The sequence below is a fragment of the Botryllus schlosseri genome, chromosome 3, assembly GCF_051294905.1.
Source record: "Botryllus schlosseri isolate E-star chromosome 3, Bs_hap1, whole genome shotgun sequence".
Lineage (NCBI taxonomy): Eukaryota > Metazoa > Chordata > Ascidiacea > Stolidobranchia > Styelidae > Botryllus > Botryllus schlosseri.
This window is the reverse complement of record NC_137238.1, coordinates 32848859-32868775: the sequence shown is the minus strand read 5'-3', so window position 1 is coordinate 32868775 and position 19917 is coordinate 32848859. Positions and strand designations below refer to the sequence as shown.

The window sequence follows — 19917 nt, the reverse complement described above, 5'->3', positions numbered from 1 at the left end:
CATCTCAGCATCCGAATAACCTATCCGGTAATTTCGTAATCAAGTCCTTGAACAGTGGCCTTGGATAGTTGCCAATCACAACTTACTTGACGGGTATAATAGGCAAGCTCCCGAATTCACTGTTAGCGTGTTACGTCTACACGACTTTTCAGCGCGTGAGCAGGTAAGCAACTAAAATGGTCAATTTGATATCTACATTTGAATCAATACTTTGGCCATTAATTTGGTTTCTATGATGCAGAACACTCCTTTTGGAAAATCCCGGTAGGTAAAATAGATGTGATTGCTGAAAGTAGAAATTCGATTACCCCGTTTTCAAACTATATACAAGACGCGGCAATGCTTGTAGGCCTACTCGCTTGCCGCGATTGCACCTTTTGACAGAAGCCTAACGACAATATCAAATCATTCTTGGCGTAGTTCAGTGTTCCTGTATCTTGTCGACATTGTTTCCTTCAAAACATCCGGACAAATTGGGGATGCGAGTGGCGCAGTGTGTAAATGCTGCGACACCAATGGTGGTTGGTTCGAACCCTTGATCCGGCTAGTTTTTATGTATCGGAGGTTTATCTGGGCTCTTCATCGCATCCCGCTGTACTAACAGTGTATTGAAAAGCCCAGAAACACAGTAAGCCACGCTGCAAAAAGTCGGCATCCAAGACCTGAAGTTGAATGCATGGGAGAGTGCGATGAAGTGTGATATGAAAATTGAACGATTACGAAGCAATTGAAGAACGATGCAAAAAGAAAAAGTCGAAGATACTGAAAAAGACAATGTCGTTGAACTGTACAATATGCCGTGGTGCACAAGGCCTTAAAGGTCTGTAAGCGCCACTGAAATGCCTTGAATTAATAATAATAATAATAATAATAATCTGGACAAATGATAGACTTTGTTTCGCTTCCATTCTATTTCTTCATCAGATCGCAACTTAGCGTGTTTTGAACTGACGCTGGAGTCATCGAATTGGACAATTGATAAAATGTAACACAGGTATCTATTCTGTAATAACTTTCTTCAAACATAATTTATTGGATATGAATGTGAAGAAGTCTCTGACTGAGACTTCTCGGGTTGGGGTGTCTCATACTCTGGCGTCATCGGTTGAGTTGCCTCGGACTCGTGCGCTTTAGATCGAGATGTTTTGGAACGAGACGATTTTTGCCGATGAGTTTTGGACTGAAATTGCTTGCTCCGGGATGTTTCGGACTGAGACGACATTTGCCGATGAGGCTTCGAATTGGGTTGAGGCCTGTTGGACCGAGGCGTATTTGGACGATGTTTCCTGGGCCGATGAGTATTGTCCGGAGTATCTGGGATGTGTTGTCCCGACTCGGAATTCCTTTGAATGAAAATATAGGCTATCATATATTTTGCGGCAGATACGCGACCATATGATAGTGGGCAGAGGTGTTCCAAGTACACAAGATTGGTACTCAGGTGGAGTTAAAAGTAACGAACATTTCTAGTCAAAGTGATTCCAAGGACTAAGTAAACAATAATTTGTTTAAAGCGAAAAACGGATTAAAGACTATTGATATCGCCATGCAATGATGCGTACATAATTCGCTGATTGCCTGATTGTTTAGTGACGCCATTACCTGGGACACAATTGTCACGATTATCATCGAAATGTTTATGCATAGGAATGTCACCCAGTGTTGACTATACACTGTACAGTTTGTTTATTTATATATAATTAGTTTGTTCCGGTTTATTAAATGATGAGATTAAAACTAACTTTATGCGCTGAGATCAACCGGTTTCCTTAATCTTGGGTTGTTAAATCCTGATGAAAGCCATAATCGACTTTATTGATAATCCTGTTTATGATCCCCGCCCAAAGCATGACCCAATTCTAGGCTTTTTAAAGATACGGCTAAAACAGAAAACTAGAAATAGAATTACTAGAAAATCATACCCACCAGAGCAAGTACTGCAAGTCCGCAAAACTACTCAAGTACTCGGAAAAATAGAAGTACTTCGTTATTGGCCATCTCTGGCACCGCTTTACCTGTGAAGTGCGCAATTTCTCTGGCTCTTTTGAAGAAGCAGCGCTACCAACACGACAATTGTAAGCATCGATGCACCCAGCGCGTATGTGAGTCCTGCAATGCAATAGTACGATTTTGAATTGACACCATAAAAAGGTACCATAAAAGCGTGTATGTTACATCTCTAATCGTGATTTGAAATTGATATCATTACCGGCATGTGATTAAGATTCCTATTTTATCTCCTTGACGTGAATATACACACTATTTGCCACTCCCTAAGAAACAGGACAATAACGGACTTGAAGGGACAATGCACTCGAAATGTGATCAAATTAAGTTGCAGGTGTGAAAAATATTTTGGCTGCAGCCATTGCTTCAGGAATCACCGTGTTCGTCCTGCAGTGTAACGATGTTCATGAAAGGTTTCATTCCAATCATGTGTTATCGAGGTGTCTTCTTAACCACCAGTGAAATTTCAGGCAGGCATTTCTCAGCTGTGGCTTTCCAGTGATGAGATTTCAGTGACCTTTTAATCTTGAAATAGGCTGATCAATTATCCTTAACCGGTCAAAATATATACTCTAACAATAGCTGGTCTCTTATCAGGTCAGCATTCGTATTGAATGCACCTTAGTTTGTATAGTACTTGTCAGCATAGTTATTAGCAATGATTTTGAGATCAGGAAAAGAGACCACTTTTTACAAATAACAAATCGCATCGCCTGAGTATCAAAGCTACAACGGAAGAAGAATTGCTGAAAAAGGATGACATTTTGGCGGCGTCTGAGGACAATTTCTATTTCTTGAAAAGGAGGACCAATTCTCCTAAAGTATGTCATATGGTGACCATATATTAACGACGGTGCGTGAGATATCGAGCACATATACCGGTATATTTACATACCTGGCATTGTGGTCTTTTCTATCTCGGGCACTTCTTCCTCTACTAAGTCGTCGTTAACCGTATCATCCCCGGCGTCTTGCTCTAAATGCAACAAGATACAGCAGGGGTCTGAAACACGCGACCCGCGAGATCATTTTTTGTGGCCCGCGTCGGCATTTTGGATTTTCAAGTATTCTGCAATGTTTAATTGTCAAATACTTCTTTTTAAATTTGAGAACTTGGGATTCGCCCTACAACTACTCAAAAAACATGAAACTACTTAACAAACTTATCTATTACATCACTTTCAAAAATTACGATGTGGTGGAAGATCGGCTATTACGTCATATTACCTGTGTATTATAGTCAAACATGACCCGTTGATGATTCGCGACTGATAATTGCAACTTAGACTTGGGCGCAACTTTCTGTAGAATTACTCGAACTCGGACGAATGGGTGATTACTATAGGGCGATTTTTTTTTTGACTCAACATTAGGTCAAAATTCTAGCGTTAGGTCAAAAAATGTCAAAATTGTTGACAAAGACAAAAATTTTTTGCAACCTGCATTTCGTTTCTATCGCAGATTTTGCACTGTCGGTGAACTTATCGTTTGAAATTCTACAGCTTGTAGCCTACTTTACAGGCCTACCGTTGTAGACGGCCCGTTGTCTGCTCATTGTGAACCATAAACATTCAAATGAAACATGGTTGACATGGTGCTATGCTCAACGTACCGCAATATCCTAAGTGAAACAAGACTGCGTAGGCCTTGCATGGTTTTTTATACCAAGAAGCGCATTATCAAAAATTGTGATGTACACCATTGTCAGAATGAAGCAACACGGTGTCTCACCAGCAGTGTACGCACAACTTCGATGTTGCCAGCCAACAGCTGCAACAGTTGAACATTCTTTTTCCATTTTGGGCAAGCTACTTAGTAAGGACAGACACTCTCTACCCGAGAATGTAGGAAAGTATCTTTCGTTGTACTACAACAAATTTTAAATATTTCTACCATGATATACGTGATGTAACTACTGGAATTCTTCATAGGGCCAGATTCCGTTCAAATAAAGTTTTTTCATGTAATAAATTTATCACATTTTGAGTCAAAAAGTTTTTCAGGGCAAACTACTTCGTAAGGACAGAAAGTGCGAACCAGAAATGAAGATAAGTAGTACAATTCTAACGTTATGTGGGAAAACACCTAATTAGCATACGTTAGGTAAAAATCTGGTCAAAATTTAGTTTTTTTAAGTCAAAAAATGTCAAAATTTAGATTTTTTAGGTCAAAATCTTCCGTTTTTTAGGTCAAAAAATATCGCCCTAGTGATTACATAAAAAGGACTCGAGTTGAGGCGAGTCAAATGTTACAATCAGAGAAGGACTTGTTACTCGGAACGCCGTGATTTGGTATAACCTGGACGCGACAAACTATCTGTTGGGAAAAAAAACTGTTGGGAATATAAACTGTTGGGAATAGCTATGTATCAAAAGGTTGTAGTTTGCGCTGCGTAGCGTATTTAGTTTAGCTACATCGAAACAGGTCGAGATGGAACTATTTGCATTCTGTTGCCCCCTTAATGTATAGTTAGTTACACCCTGAATCATCTTCGGTCCGGTATTACATGCTATTATCGCCGATTAAAGGTGGCAAATAAAGTAGTTGCATGCTCAATAGCTGTAACACCAATGGATTCTTCCGCGATTGGACATTTCTATTAGTATGGGAAACTAATCATTATATTCATGTTGCTATTGAATAAGTTCCAATAATTGAAGGTAAATCGAATGCTGATTTAATTTGACTTCGGTGATGGCAAGATGAATTAGGGTTACCATACGTTCTCGTTTAGGAGGATTTGTCCTCCTTTTTCAGGTTTTTTAAAATGTCCTCCAAAGACGCCTAAATGTCCTCATCTTGGGCGATTCGTTCTCCTTTACAACTGCTAAAGCTAATATATTGGTTAGGTTCTAGTGAAAATGTGCATAAATGACGCTAAATAGGAAATTCGTGGTTCCATCGACATCGACGACCGTTTTTTAGTCATCCCACCTAATTTTACAGCAAAAATAGCGAAATCGGCTGATTTCAGTTTTCATCAACAAACTCTTCTGATTTAGTGAAAGTGCCCGTGCCCTCCTTTCCCGATTCCAAAATATGGTAACCCTTGATGAATAGCCTAGTTATCGGGAGTATGCTCGAAACCCGGATTAGGCTGTGCTGATCCAATGCTCTGGAGTCTGATCAATGCTTGGTAAATTCTAAAATATTCTACCTATAATTGTACCACGACAACTGTTCGCTAGCTGCAAAATAATGACGCGACAGCTTTGACGATGTCATGGTACATTTGTGTTCTCGCATTTTGTCTATAACTAATTATCTGACTAACTATTATAAGCACCTAAAACCTAATATGATCCTTATATTTCGAAACATGTGGTATTTTCCTATTGACAAGCCTAAATTGGCAATAGTGTATTCACATTTTCATGATGTTTGTGGAATGCCAGTCTATAAGGTTGCGTCAAATAAGGTCTACTTGAAAATAAATTGAAAATCCCTATTATTGGTGCTGCTACCCGCAACGCCAACAAGAACCAGGAAATTGGATCGCGAGCAGGTTTAAGTTTGGATCCCCTGGTATAAAGTGTAGTGCGGGACTGTTGTCAATAGCATCCGCCGTTCTGTGGCGAGTGGAACAGTGTCATGCTTAACCGCTGCGGGGCTACTAGTTCAAGCGGAACTACAAGGTTATACATTGTGAATCGAACATTACGATTATGACACGACTCGATGACTAATGATTGTAATGAACGGTAAGGATCATATCTTGAACAGTTGAGAAAGAAGGGGTCGACAGTTTCAGGAATAGCGGTATGGTATATACACCACGGTACCTAGACCGGCAACAATTACCATTTGTATCTGGAAGTGTGTCTGTCACTGGATCGGCGGGGTCATTCTTCAGATGAGATAGATCAAAAGAAGTCACGTGAACTATGGTATCTTTGGCGTAATATTCACTTTCGTAGACAAGCGAGTCGGTGTCGTAGTCAAAGTTCATGATTTCCAGCTGACCGTCGTTGTTGATCCTGTATTTCGTCGCCAATTCTGCAGAAAATACAGTTGCGCCGGATACCACGAAAAAAACATTGGTGGATGCAAAACTGATATCAGCTGTAATAATTGTGATGTCGCCAACGCGACTACTGAGTCCCTTCCTTCATCAGAAACCATATAGCCCTATTCTTTCTAGCTTTCAAGTCGGGCGCATGCTTAAATTGCTAACAACCACCTACCGCTCTCCATCATACCTGTTAAGCGTTTTTTCGAAGATGATTCATATTTCCACCACACTGCAGTAACCGACTGGCTTTTTACCACGTGGCCCAAAAGAGTCGACGCATCGCCTGAAACTGTGAATGATATCTGTCAAAATCTAGTGTAGTACAAAGAGATGCAAGTAATATAAAAATTTTTACCTTCTGCAGTTACATCTTCCTTTTCGGTGGGGTCACATAGCAGTGACGCATTACCGTGACGTACATCCTGCTTGAACGTTGCTCCGACTTCATTTGAAGAGATGCATTGCTGAAAGATTTGACAATGCATACTTTCAATCATGCAGATGGTTTATATGAATACCGGAGATAGGATTTGTGCACGACACCTGTTTAGTACGCGTCGACCAGTAAGTGACATCAGAAACTATCAAACACATCATGGCAATTTGAGATTGGTTACATTCACCAATTTATACAAAACGATGAATTTCTCATTATGGAAATGGATAATAAATGTTATTTTAAAATGATTCAATGTCACTGAACTGACTAGTCCTTGCGAAATCGAGGACTTTTCAGAGGTTCGGCACCTGTTAATTCTACAACAGCACACCTTTCTCGAAACGTCCCATCCGCACCCGGGGTCCTGCGATAACACGCACATTGAACACGCGTCGCAAAATTCGCACGATTTCGTATACGATGAGCAGTCTCTGGTTGATAATTGATAGACACCGTTTTTGGTGCCGACGTAGAGCAATTCCTTTTCTTGAGATATCAACATGGCGAGGACCGGGTCAGTGGAGGGTTCATAGGAGGCCAGCTCAGTAGTTTTGACTTCATCGTTCTATAACATAATCGTGGGTGAACTATACAATCAATGTCCTGATACTACAGCAAATTTTGCTACTTAGAGAAGTATGTTGTAATAAATGCTAGAGAAGTGGTTCCAAACCAGTGTGCCGGTTTGACTGCTCAGGTGTGTGGCAAGACTATAACAGAGCTATAACAAAAATTATAAATTTCAAATTCTGTGTATGGCATAATCGGGCCCTGTATTATTTTATCAGCTCGAAACACACATTAAAATGTAATGAAAAAATTGGAAGATGCCGACACGACGAAGTATACAGTCTCTTAATCTGGCATTTCCCTCAACCGAATGCCCGATGCACTTCAGAATTTCTATACCTAAGGGTTAGAGGTTTATCTAGGCTACTCCTCCTCGCCACCTCATCCATGTAAGAGGTGTCTTGTAAAAATCCTAGAATTAAGCCGTGCTATAAGTCGGCAGTTACGGAATGAAAATGAAGAATATCGGCCTGGTGTAAATGACCATGGTAGTCGACAAAAACCATGAATCCTTCAAAGCAACAAATAAACTGAACATAATATCACTACCCGGGTCATATAACCGTGATGCTGAGGTCTGGCAGAAGGCTTTGTCTCTTTTTCTAGTCTCCACCATTAGAATCTAAGATTGAACAGTGACAAGTAAGGAATGGAAACAATCCATACCACTTTCACCGAAACCAGTTTGAGAATCTGTCCATTGTCCTTCCCCACGAACAACACATCGTGTACATCTCCGGTAAAATCAGTAACTTGTTGAACCGCGATCTGAAAATACCAAGGACTATAACCAGAAACAGAGCTCCACACTGGTTTTACTAGGCCCACTTTGCTGAATTCCCCACCATGTTCCACTAACAGCGGCCCGTCCGTCCACGGAGTATCAGCCAAATCACTAGATGGGAACGCTGGCGTGACGTGGTCGTGCACCAAGAAATAGTTCGTCATGAACCTCAGAAATTCATCGGGAAAGTGTATGCTGGTCGACTTGGTGAGATCTCTCGCGTCCATTCCGGAATATGCGCACATGCCCGGATAATAAGAACTCGGCTAAAATGCGTGCAAACAATAGTAGATGTGTTCGATAACCCATTGTTACGAAAGATATTCCGCTTGCGAACAGGTGAATTTCAAACCGAGTGTATAGCTAGGCATCTCAGCAATCAGTTTACTGCTGTTGTTGTGATATTACACCTGTTATGAATGGTTTTATTGTCACGTTAAAATCATCACTATAGTTCAGTTCTGACGGTTGATTTCCTTTTGAATTAAATGCGATTCCACTGTTCTCGTATTCGGCCAAATGTATATCAAGTTTTACAGTAAAAATTCTTCGATTTTTGTTGGAAAAGTTTTCAAAGCTTTCGCTACTTTAAACAGTTTGGTACAACACTTGCAGCATTGTGACAAGCTCTACATAACACCAGAAGACTTTCTGAGATCCGTTCTAAATCCCTTCAAAATTTGGTGATAATGGAAAATCCTCCGACCTCTTATGTTTTCCAATTTAGGATAAAATTGAAATTGAATTTCGGGAAGCGGCCAGTAAATGGTCACGGACAGCGCGAGAACTCCATGTACCTAACAGTTTACAGTTCCAGCAAAACTAGGCAGAGAATACGTACGTATTTGCAAATTTAGAAATCGTTACACTTATGTGCATTCCATACGTTACGCACACTTTATTACCTCAGTTACTCCGGTGTTACTGCAAGATTTTAACTTGGTAGGAGAGCGAGTGCATTCATAATATACATAAAGTTGCACCGTCACTTACATTTACCCAGGACGTTTGTCCATACGGTGCAGATGTAGTGTCCCAAAATACGTTACTTTTAAACGCTGACTGAATGTCAGAAAGTCGGAATGCGCAGATAGCGTTGGAACGCGCAGTTTCGTGCTGAAATAATGATGAGAAATCGTCGAATAACTACCGCTGCTCATTTCATCCAAAGTGCGCACCTTGGTCACAAAAGTTCCGTACAACAGGTCACCGCTACCCCGCACCATATCCGTAACACGATCGAATTGTAATGGGTATTTGTCGCTGGTTGTAGCGCACTGAAGTCGTACCTTCAGCAGCGAAGTCCACTTTCGGTAAAGAAGGTTGCCTCCGCCGATATCGTTAACGCATACCTTCGCGTGAAGACAGTATGGGGCAAATTCAGCAAAGTCGACGATAGCCACTCTGTTGTAACGGCAGAGTGTATGCAATTTTTCGGTGAACATGACAGCAATAATTGTTATTGGGAGTTCTGTTTCTGCACACAACTGACAGCGTAAAATTTCGATGAGGAGCCATTCTTGAAATTTACTCTTCCTTTGAGCCAACGACATATATTTCCAAAACAATGATTATATCACTGCGACATTCTATACCAGAGTTTCTCTAATGTTTGTTGTATTAGGCATATTACCTAGGCTTTGCTTGTAATATTCCACAGCTTTCCTACCGGTCCACTAAATCTACGGCAGTTTTATATCTCGATCTATTCTCTCCGTGTATTTCATTAGTGTTGCGTCTCTGGCTATATATTATAGCTTATTTGTATTGCACTAATTGCAGTTATGCTTAACGCTCTCGTTTTGTGAAATCTCTCGTTGTTGTTGTTATACCATTCTTACGTTACACTACCTATTTCATCTTTGCATTTCGAATTGCAATCTCCGTATTATACTGACGGCCACTACCGATGAGGGTCAGTTGAAGAGCTCAAAGTGAATAAATTGCGAATATGAATGTGTTGTTCGTTGCAATATTCAAATTCTGTACCACAAGGAACCTAATTAAAATGCAAAAAAAGTAACGCTTGGTCAATAATCGGAGAAATATATTATTCAATTTGAAATTTATCGTGTGGATTTCGTTTTTATGATACAATAGACATATCAAATCAAGAGAGATCCCGTACGCCTGATAGATTTAGACAACGATGTATTCTTAATATCAATTTCACTGATTGTTTGAATAAGTATCATTCGCCTACTTCCCATTTGTATAGTGTATTTCGTTTTCATGTTATGTTATTGCGGGTCAAGCTCACAGCGGAGAGTCACTAAATATCTACAAACGGAGAGCGGAATATTTTGAGCGAACTTTTGTAACAAAGCAAGTAACATATTCGAGATTGGCAAGGTGCAAGGTGTATTTATGTTTTCTTATTAAATTCGCCACGTAAACTCAAATTGAATCAGAATATGACTGTAAGAAAACTGCATTGCAACTATAGGTATCCAACTATGCCAAATTTGTACCTGAATTATCGTCGGTTTTGGAAGACGTGTAGGGCCTGTCTCCAATGCAGTTTCCACGGTCACCGCATATAGCTTCTCCATAGCTGGCGATGAGGTGGCGTCTTGAGCGAAAAACATCTTCACATACTCCGGCGATTCACCTGTCATCCGCTCGCTTGCCTGGATATTGGTCCGTCCGGGCGCTAGTTTCCATAGCGACAAGCGAGAGCCCATAACATTCATCACGGTAAAATAATTGTTGTCGCCATCTTCCGAACGGGTGTGTAACGATGTCACCGTATCGAGCGGATCGTAACTGCAAAGCGGCACGACTAGAGAACTGGTGTCTTGGACGACGAAATTACTTTCCACGTCCTGTGTAATTATTATTTTCTATTAGTATTTAAAAAAATTATATGGGCGCTTATCTAGCATAAAGGTCTGGTGCGCCACGGTCGGTAACTACCTTCTGGTATATGTTACTTCGGAACATAACTTGGCTTTTAATATTCGGGACAAAAAGGGTCTTTCAATTATGACTAGATTTTGAAAATGATTTGTACAATAATGTTCCATTATCCAGCGCTTCCAGCACTTTGTTTGGTTAGATATAACATGAAGCTGCACCCGAATATTGCCGAACATTATCGGATCGCATTGAAATATTTCATATAGTTTATTGGGTCGTTGAAACCATAGCATAAAAACTTTAGATCCTCATTGACAAATTTGTCCATGATCTGACACTATTTGCGATTTGAAAATTAATCTTAAAATTAGTCAAATTAAATTAAATCGGTCTGCAAATCCTGAAACTTGCCTTTTAGAATCATCATCATCATACTTTATTGGAGTAAAACATCTTAGTCCAAATTAAGTATCTTCGTAGGAGCATAAGAAGCTATGCACGTCGACAAGTATAGGATTTACGAGAGCGGTATAATCCTTAGTTAGGAATAACTACTTTTTGTTCCGTTTTTTCACAAAACTCTGAAATCAGTGCGCACATTTGGCGTTTTCGAATTAGAGAGAGAGAAACCACAACGCCGTAGTCGGTGGTATCCGGGTAGGAATCCAGAACGACAACAACCTAAATGTTGGAGAATTATCTATGCTCCTCCTCTTCATCTCATCCGCGTAAGCGGTGTCTTACAGAAGTCTGGAAGTGAGCCGTGCTAACGGTCGGCAATTACGGAATCAAACATGGAATCTCGGCCTTGTCTAATTGGCCATTGTAGTCGACAAACACCATGAATACCGCAAACAACAACATAATGTTGCCTATTAACTGAATATACTATGTAGGCATTTGCTGTCTTGGGGGAATATTCAATAGAAGTATTTCCTGCAAAAAATCTCAACATTTGTTACAAATGTGGTGGATAATATAAGCATTATTTTAATCTACTCAGAATTGCTTCGCGGGCCGGATGAAATGGTCTGGCGGGCCGGATCCGACCCGCGGGCCGTATGTTTGACACCCCTGCTTTAGACAGTTTGGGCGTTAATACACACTCTTCTCGCTAAGATTGTGGTGTTCTTTGATTTTGCAACTGCAACAAAAAGCGTATTGTGAGCCGATGCTGGTAACTCTCAAAATTTAACGAAAGCGTTATATCACTGGTCGTGCTGGATGCGTTTGTGACGCTATCATTGGTTATCCGGAGTAAAAATGGGTTTTTGTGAACAACACGCAATTTAACTTTCGATACATGCAGTCCAGAGCAGTTCAGAACTGGTAACGGTCATCGCGCATGTGTCTTCGTATATATGTAGACTGTTGTATATTTAATGTTCAACAAATGCAATGATAAAAATGGGGCTATTCATGTCTTCTCTCTTGTCAGTTAGACTGGCTGATCATTCACTATGATCAATATCTAATCTAGATTAAATCGGCAATTGAAAACTTTCAAGTTCAGACTTACTTTTCGTACAAGGAATTTGTTTTCCGGACTCATCGAATTCGATCCGCAAATCATAATGTGAGTGTCGTTCAAAGGAAGGGTAACCTGTATCACGTTATCGCAGTACTTCCCGCCATTGCTCTGTGGGATAAGCGAGCAGGACTGCTTATCCGAAGCAGCCCATACTATCGGAGGAAACGCATTTATCCTGATATCATCTGATAATACAGAAGTGGGTAAATAAGGTTGGTAAGCTTTTCAATGTACGGCAAGGTTTTATGTATCCTTAGGGCAGTGGTTCTCAACCGGGGGTCCGCGAAGCATTTCCAGGGGGTCCACAAGACCTCTAAAGTTGCAAAATGATTGATAACCATGATGATTGCTGTTTAGCCTTAACTTGATATTTGCACATGACTGATAATGTTTGCACGATAATTGAGCTAAATTTGAACTAAAACTTCTGAGGGTCCGCGTGAGTTCGTCACGGTCCAAAAGGGGTCCGCGAAGACAAAAAGGTTGAGAGCCGCTGCCCAGAAATTGCATCATCTTTTATCAAAAGATATATCCTTCTCTTGTCTCATTCGGAGCTCTAACCGGGCGGTGGTCACCTTTTTGCTCTTGTTCAGTCATCTGGTATGGCTTCGATATCAACTAGGTTAATATACAACAGGTGTCAATATATGGCCGTGATTGAGATTGAGTAGACTTGATGTCCTGTTTAAGTCATCAGCTTCCACAATTTAGCGGCTTGACTATACTCAGAAATTTTGAGTCTCCTCAATTTATGATCCACGTCGGCGGTACCCTATCCAGGTCAGACAATAATATAGAACTAGCTGACAGTATAGGGATTTTGCACAAACACAAAAATATTTAGGGGTCCGCGCTAAAAAGGTTTACAACCAATTGCGCAATAGTGGAGCCCACACCTACGAGTTAACTTCGGATATGGAGAATCAACGAATTATAAGAAGACTTCACACAAAAAAATCTGGTAAATTTACAAAGAAATTTCTGTAAATTTTACAACGAATTACCGGTCGCAGCCAATAGCAACGTGTAGCTTGTCATTTTACATTTTGATATGTAATATTAAATTAATTTAGCTGCTAATTCAAGTTACCAGAATTTCTTCGCAAGGTTACTGACAGTTACTCGCTACGGCATTTTACCAAGCTATTGGCAAAATTGATTAGCTTCCAAGCCCCAGCAGCCAGTGGATACGTGGAAGTGCATGTCACTGTGATATCATTCACGTTGCGATTTGACCTGATTCAACCTCGTTCGCGAGACAGGGTTAGGTCACACGGAACTGGTAGACCCTAGTACCAATTTCGGTATAGTGCATAGTTGGGTAAAAGAAGCAGCTGACAATGTGGTTACACCATAGACATTATATGGCTAAGGCTACACGGTCGGTCTCGGCGGTTAGATTTGTTGTAACAGATAGGGCTGATGAGTTACAAAAATCAGTTTAGGATACATCATTTTATTCCTGAAACTAGAAATATCAGCACAGCAAGCTCAGTTGACCATTTCTTAATGGCGGACACGGCGACGGCGACGGTTACCTTAGGTTACGCGTGCGAGTTTTTCTGAGATTCGTAAACAACCAACATGCAACTGTGACATCACAAATGGCGTCCGGTTAGGTAAGTAAGTAGGGAACCACACATGGAGCAATAAATATCAATATATACGAAATTAAATGCAAAAGAAAGGGACTATATGTGTTGATCGATGTTTCTGTATGAAAAACCAACCTGGATCGAACATTATAACGTGGACAGTAAATATTATTGGTGGCATATGTGAGCGGATGAATATCACTTATTTCAAAGTCGTCTGCGTGTCGAGCCGAGTAGCCGACTGGTCGGTCGGTCGGTCATTAATATTAGGCTTTGGGCGTGCAAACGCTGACGGTGCGAAGCTTGTGACTTGTGATTGAAGAAAGTAGAGACTTTCGTTGAAGATTCCCAGGACTTATGAATGGGATGCGCATCGTAAAAGGTACAGTACTGTATAGTATTAGTTATCGTGAATATCTACGACTGTGCACACCACCCGGATGACTTTGGTTTCATGATTTAAATATTTCAGTCGCCCCATTCTCTGTTCTATTTTGGGATATTAGTCGACTTGTATAATGACCTGCGACACCACATACTCTGCCGCAGAGTAGTTGAAACTGTTAGCTTGTTATTGACATTTATCGGGTCATAGCTTAGATATGTTTTCATCCACTGCTCGATATGTTTGGCTTACGTGCCGCATCAAATGAGGCACCTTTTCTTTCAATACATTGATCATTTAAGTCATGAATCTCTGCCATATCATGTCAAATGAGGAGTCGTCAACTCACAATGTACCAGCACCGGTACTTCAAAACTTGTTATATTTTTGTTAGCCTATTTGTCGTAGTCTTTATAAGTCATGTCTAGGTTAGCAACTTAGCTTAGTATAGCGTCTTACGCATGAATTATTTTTAGTGGAACTGCAAGATACTAGTCACACAGAAGGAATGAAGACGAGAAAAAGAAACAATTGGAAGTTTATCCGGCGGTGGAATTAATTCACCTTTTCTTGGGACCACTCGTGCTGTATTTGCATGCCTCCTAAACAAGAATTAGACCTCCAGCAGCATTACTTTTTTTATCGTGAATCATGAATGAATATACAGTTGTCCCAATGTCGTCTTGAGAGCGTGAAGAGACTTTTGCGGTATTTTGGCATCGCGTTGCTCTGGGATAGGTATGGATGTAGGCTGAGACGTGAATTTACAAGCTGGCATGTAATCTGATTTACAAGGACAGCATGTAGGGTTATAGGTAGGTAGGTAGGTAGGTAAGGCGGTAAAATTACACAGTCTCGGTCGTAAATGTACAGAAGAAAATGTAGATTGAATATACCAGAGGTGACTGTAACATTACAGTCTGGCGTGTAAAGTTGGATTACCGGACGGGTGTAAGTTAAATTTACATTGAGTGACGGTAATGTTATATTACTGCCAAGTGGCTGGCCACCCTGCTTCCAGACATTTCGCGGTAAATCGAGGTAAATTTTTTTTTCAGTGTTGTAGAAGATCTATATTTACGACGGCCACCATCTAGGTTATGAGATTGCATATTTTTCAATTTTTATTCTACGTTCGATCTCATTTTATTGAATACTAGATTCCGAAATTTGGTTTAGCCTCAGTAAACATCATGATCACGATTTGAAAACTGTAAATCCGTTCATGTCTGACTCATGAATGTCGAGTACCGTATCGATATTTATCTGGTTCGTCACTAAATCTTGAGCTCAATAGCTTTGTTGCTTTGTTGCTATGTTGACGTGCTCGGGAACAATGCAAGTTTTTCGAAATGCCCAATATGTTGTTACTGTTATTGCGTACCCTATTCATGATATTTCGACATGTGCGGTCGGTTTATACCAGGCCGATATTCCCCCTATTTCAACACCAATAGGTAGTCTACTTATATCATGATCTACACTAGTTTTACGTTTTGTAAGACACCGCTTATACGGATCTAACGGCCATGAGGAGCCTAGATGAACCGGCAATACTTTGAAGGGTTTATGGAGTCGTCTCACCTAAAGTCTGTCCAAATACTCTTTCCTTGGCCCCAATGAGTAATGTTTCCTTATCGTTTCCGATGGTTAGCGTCCGGAATTCACCAGTGTCAGACGGGGCGAAAGTGTAAAAGATATCCAATTCTGAAATTATAGCAATGCAGTTCTTCGGACGGCTGGCGATACAACACAACGCGCGATCGGAACGTGATCGGTAACGAACTACTTCTATTTCTATATATTTAGTACATAAGTGGGTATGGCATACCTTCTTCACGTTATTAAGATTTCAGAATACATTTTTCTAATTAACAATTTTAGACGCAACTTTACTGACTATGAACTTGGGCTTTTATATAGTAAAAAGTGGTTTTCGTACTGGTGGGCATTACGTTTGTGAGTGACATTGCCGTAGCAAACACGTGAATTAGTGCCTTTATCACAATAACACGATACAATGCCATACATTGCACTATCTGTAGTGTTATTTCGCTGTCTCGAAGTTACATCTTTACATTTCTTGAGTAGTCGCCCTCCAACTTAATACTAAAAGTACGCCACCCGTACCGTACTTATTAGAGCACTCAGACCTTTCAATTTATACTTTTAATCGAGTAGTCTCAAATTTTATTTGGAAATCTCAATCTCGTAATTAAGTACCTAGTAGTCTACGGCATTGCTTCATCTCCTACTTAAGGAGCAGTACTAGCTACAGTCACCACCCCACACGCGATACCATATCTCTTGAACGGATTTATTATAGCCAAGTGTTATCAAACCATGGCCATCCAGCACAAGTACCAGACCAGTACTTTGTGAAAAACCGTATGGTAATTGTGGTATTCGTAAATGCTGTGATTAAATTCGAGCAATGAAAGAATTTCATCACTTAAGCATCTCAAGTCTTGATCACTACGTACCAGAATTCAACGGTGAAATGAATGGCCCATTCCCCTCCTGTCCAGCAGCACATAGGATCTCCACGAGCGTCAGAATTGTCCATATTACATGGCTCATGTCGCATACATGTGTCAGCTATGTATATCCCTGTATATTGCTCTGAAACAAGGATACATAATAATGAACAACGAATTGCGTAGATGTCATTGTATAGCCACTCACTTCAATGGTGTCAGGAATCTCTGCATTCGAAGACGAAACTTCCTTTTACATGACTAAGCATGCGACAAAACTTCATTGGCATCCCACCACCATCGGCAGAAGGCCGTTAGTATGTTATATCTCCGCGTAGTATTAAACAACATTATCGTGATTGAGCGTGATTGTGACGAAATAAACGACCTGCGAAAGGTATTATATCATATGTTGACGTTTTTCACAGTGCGCTATTCGCGGAAGTCGCGAAAGAGAGCTATAGCTCTTGCGGAAATAAATCATTTCGTGTAGTCCTACTGAAGCGATCGAGATGATTCTCACTTAATATCCTTCCTATTAAAACTTAAATCATAATATTCAGTCGTTAAGCTTTATAGTTCTGTATGATATCCATATAATGTGTTCATTGTATTACGATCTGATTTTCACCCAGAGCTAATGCTCGATACATTCGATGAGGTGCAAAATTAGCGTTGATCATCTGAAGAGGCCGGTGACCAGATATCTCAAGAAATAGGCCGATCCATGCTTCTGTACAGGTTGATTGCAAGTAGAAAATGGTACAATATTTATCTCAAGTGCACTTGGTTCGTAAATCATAACCTACTGATGATGCCATAAGAAGCTGGGTTTCTTAACCGCCGGCTTGCAAAACCATCGTACTTTTAACCGCGACATTATTACAACATTAATGAGCACCAATCAGTTAATATGAGTCGTTTCCGCAGGCTGCACAGGTCTAGACGAAAGATTAACGGCCACGGATGATACCAGGAATATAATGTTCTGTCATAATTGCGGATACAGTTATACTCAATACTGTAAATTAGGCCTAATTTTGTTGTCTATCATTTCAATTTTCGAAAGGGTGTAGCCAACCCAACGGGTATACCCATATAAAATGGAGTAGCGTAATAAAGGTAATTCACGAAGAGCAAAGAAAAAACAATGTTAAATAAACCTGCTCTCCAAAAAATCTACTTTGTTAAATTACGAAAAGTTATTTGAGTACAGGTTCACTGTTAATTACGAGCAGACATGGGGAATCGCGATTAGTAATCGTAGTCGATTACGACGATTACAGCATTTTCAAGTAATCGTAATCACATTCGGAAAAAAAAAAGTAATCGTAATTGACCACTTCAGATATCTAATCGATTTCTTTGTGAAAGAACGTTTACTTCTTATTTGTACGAGGATTACGACATGAACGGAACAGTGAACATTCTTCAACAATACGATATTATACCAGGTTATTCATTGCAGAAACGTAGGATTTTTAAATGCCACTGCCCATTATTATGTCACAAGTATTGACTTTGCTCGACATTGCGTAACGAATTATCCAAACGTAGTAAATAGATATTCGATGTACAATTGTAAGGGAGACCGGGGACAATTGTAACACTTTTTGGATTTTCTAACATTACGTGTTTTTCTCATGGAAATTTCGTTTCCAAACTTTTATATAAAGAAGCCATCGACTCGATAGTTAGTATAAAAACTAAAATGGAACTAAATCAACAATCAATCATAGAGATTTTGGGTCGCGAAAATCGCCGCTCAAATGTTACAATCGCCCCATACCCAGGAGCAATTGTACCACCCATGCGGGGCAATTATAACAGTGTTATTTATCATTGAAAATAAACGAAATGAACAACGAAAACGGGAGCACTAATTGTATTATTGTATTAAAATAAAGAAAGAGAAGTTTGAACGCTTCCAGGCTACGCCCCATCGCATTTTGGCATCTGAATGCAGTATCACCATTCGTGCCTTCTTCACGAGCTCAAAGTGTACGAGAAGCACATTCATTCCATCATCTCCCTACACATATTCGGCCTCCTCTACCAAGGTGCTGTTGTTCAGCGTGCATAATGGGTTGGGCATTCGGTCACCTGTAAAGGTGCGAAACCGACCTGGCTAAAATATCTTGGTTGAATGGGCCGATGATAGTGTAGAAAAACGAGGACAAAACATTGTGTGGCGTCAACGCTCATGGCATTCTTAGGTTCTGCACAAAATGAAAATAAATTGTTCACAACAAATGAGAAGATGTAAGTGGGCCATGCTCAAAGTCAAGGGATGAGGATTCAGTCATGGACAAGTTCTTAAGTGACCATTGAAGGTCGAAAAACGAAAAGTCGATCAACATGAGATAGGATGGTAGAATCACGGAAATAACTGAACCCTATAAGATTCACATCACTGCTTTTGTATGGCCTTTCCGACAAATAATCATGTTAGAATTGATATGGCAATGTAGTATCTCTTCTGGTATTGAATTTATCGCTGTTGCAAGATAGGTCTCCAGTAGATAAATGGTTATACCAAAATATGAACAAAGATATTCAGGTTCGAAAAGATATTTTAACGGGGCAAAAGTAACAGAGTGTTACGATTGCCCCTGACACGCTCCACCGTGATTAGCGTCTTAGTGCGATACCTTCCCGGCGATGCAAGTTCTAGTTTTCCTATCATCACGGTAGACTTTGGTAACATTGTTCCAGCTACATATATTACGTTGTAACCACCTGAGGTACTATCCGTCTGAACAAATTATTCCAAACCAAAAAGTATTTACTCAAGGGTCCAAAATTTCTTTTTTTTTCAAATTATTCCGGGGTTTCGCCTCGTAGCTCAACGTCACTCCAACTATGTTCGGCGAAATAGCTACCGCATGCGCACTCAAAATATCAAAGCGATATCTCCACCCTACTAGCGGTGAGGTCGATTGTTACATTTGCCCCTAGTTACATTTGTCCCCGGTCTCCCCTACATGTTTTATAGGGTTACCATATTTTGGAATTCTGATAAGAGAACACTTTTTCAGAATTTTCAGACTTGCAAAACCGGAGGCAAATTCTCAAGAAATGGTAAATTTTTCTCACTTTGTGATCGGTTGACTGAAAAAATGTCAACTTTCACGCTCGGTGCACAAAATAAAGTTTTCTCCTCCACATTGTCGGGTGGTTGACTGAAAAAAAGGACAACTTTCTCGCTCGGTGCCCGATATGCAGTTTTTTCCTCCACATTGTCGGGTGGTTGACTAA

The 19917-nt window shown here is 40.3% G+C and overlaps 1 protein-coding gene across 3 annotated transcripts; it reads right to left on the bottom strand.

Annotated features, from left to right (window-relative positions):
- Positions 1-979: 979 nt before the first annotated feature.
- Positions 980-17016, bottom strand: LOC145435097 (semaphorin-4E-like). Of its 3 annotated transcripts, XM_080312367.1 has the most exons (16): positions 16868-17014; positions 16666-16804; positions 15767-15889; positions 12191-12387; positions 10284-10637; positions 8991-9164; positions 8806-8928; positions 7857-8078; positions 7695-7796; positions 6790-7023; positions 6375-6483; positions 6207-6308; positions 5809-6003; positions 2903-2983; positions 2016-2109; positions 980-1343 (listed from the first exon to the last, which is right to left on the bottom strand). In XM_080312367.1, the coding sequence occupies exons 2-16, from the start codon at positions 16760-16762 to the stop codon at positions 1019-1021; spliced, it is 2532 nt and encodes an 843-aa protein (XP_080168493.1). In that variant the 5' UTR covers positions 16763-16804; positions 16868-17014; the 3' UTR covers positions 980-1018. The 3 variants fall into 3 exon arrangements, with proteins under 3 accessions (XP_080168493.1, XP_080168494.1, XP_080168495.1); XM_080312368.1 differs by lacking the exon at positions 2903-2983 and having other exon boundaries at positions 16868-17016; XM_080312369.1 differs by lacking the exon at positions 7857-8078 and having other exon boundaries at positions 16868-17015.
- Between the last annotated feature and the right edge of the window lie 2901 nt (positions 17017-19917).

Coding starts and splice junctions, on each gene's coding strand:
- LOC145435097 (XM_080312367.1), bottom strand. CDS start 16,762: ATGAGCCATGTAATATGGACAATTCTGACGCTCGTGGAGATCCTATGT. Junction 12,388..15,766: donor AGTATTTGGACAGACTTTAG/GTGAGACGACTC, acceptor CTGTATTATCAG/ATGATATCAGGATAAATGCG. Junction 6,309..6,374: donor GGAAGATGTAACTGCAGAAG/GTAAAAATTTTT, acceptor TATCATTCACAG/TTTCAGGCGATGCGTCGACT.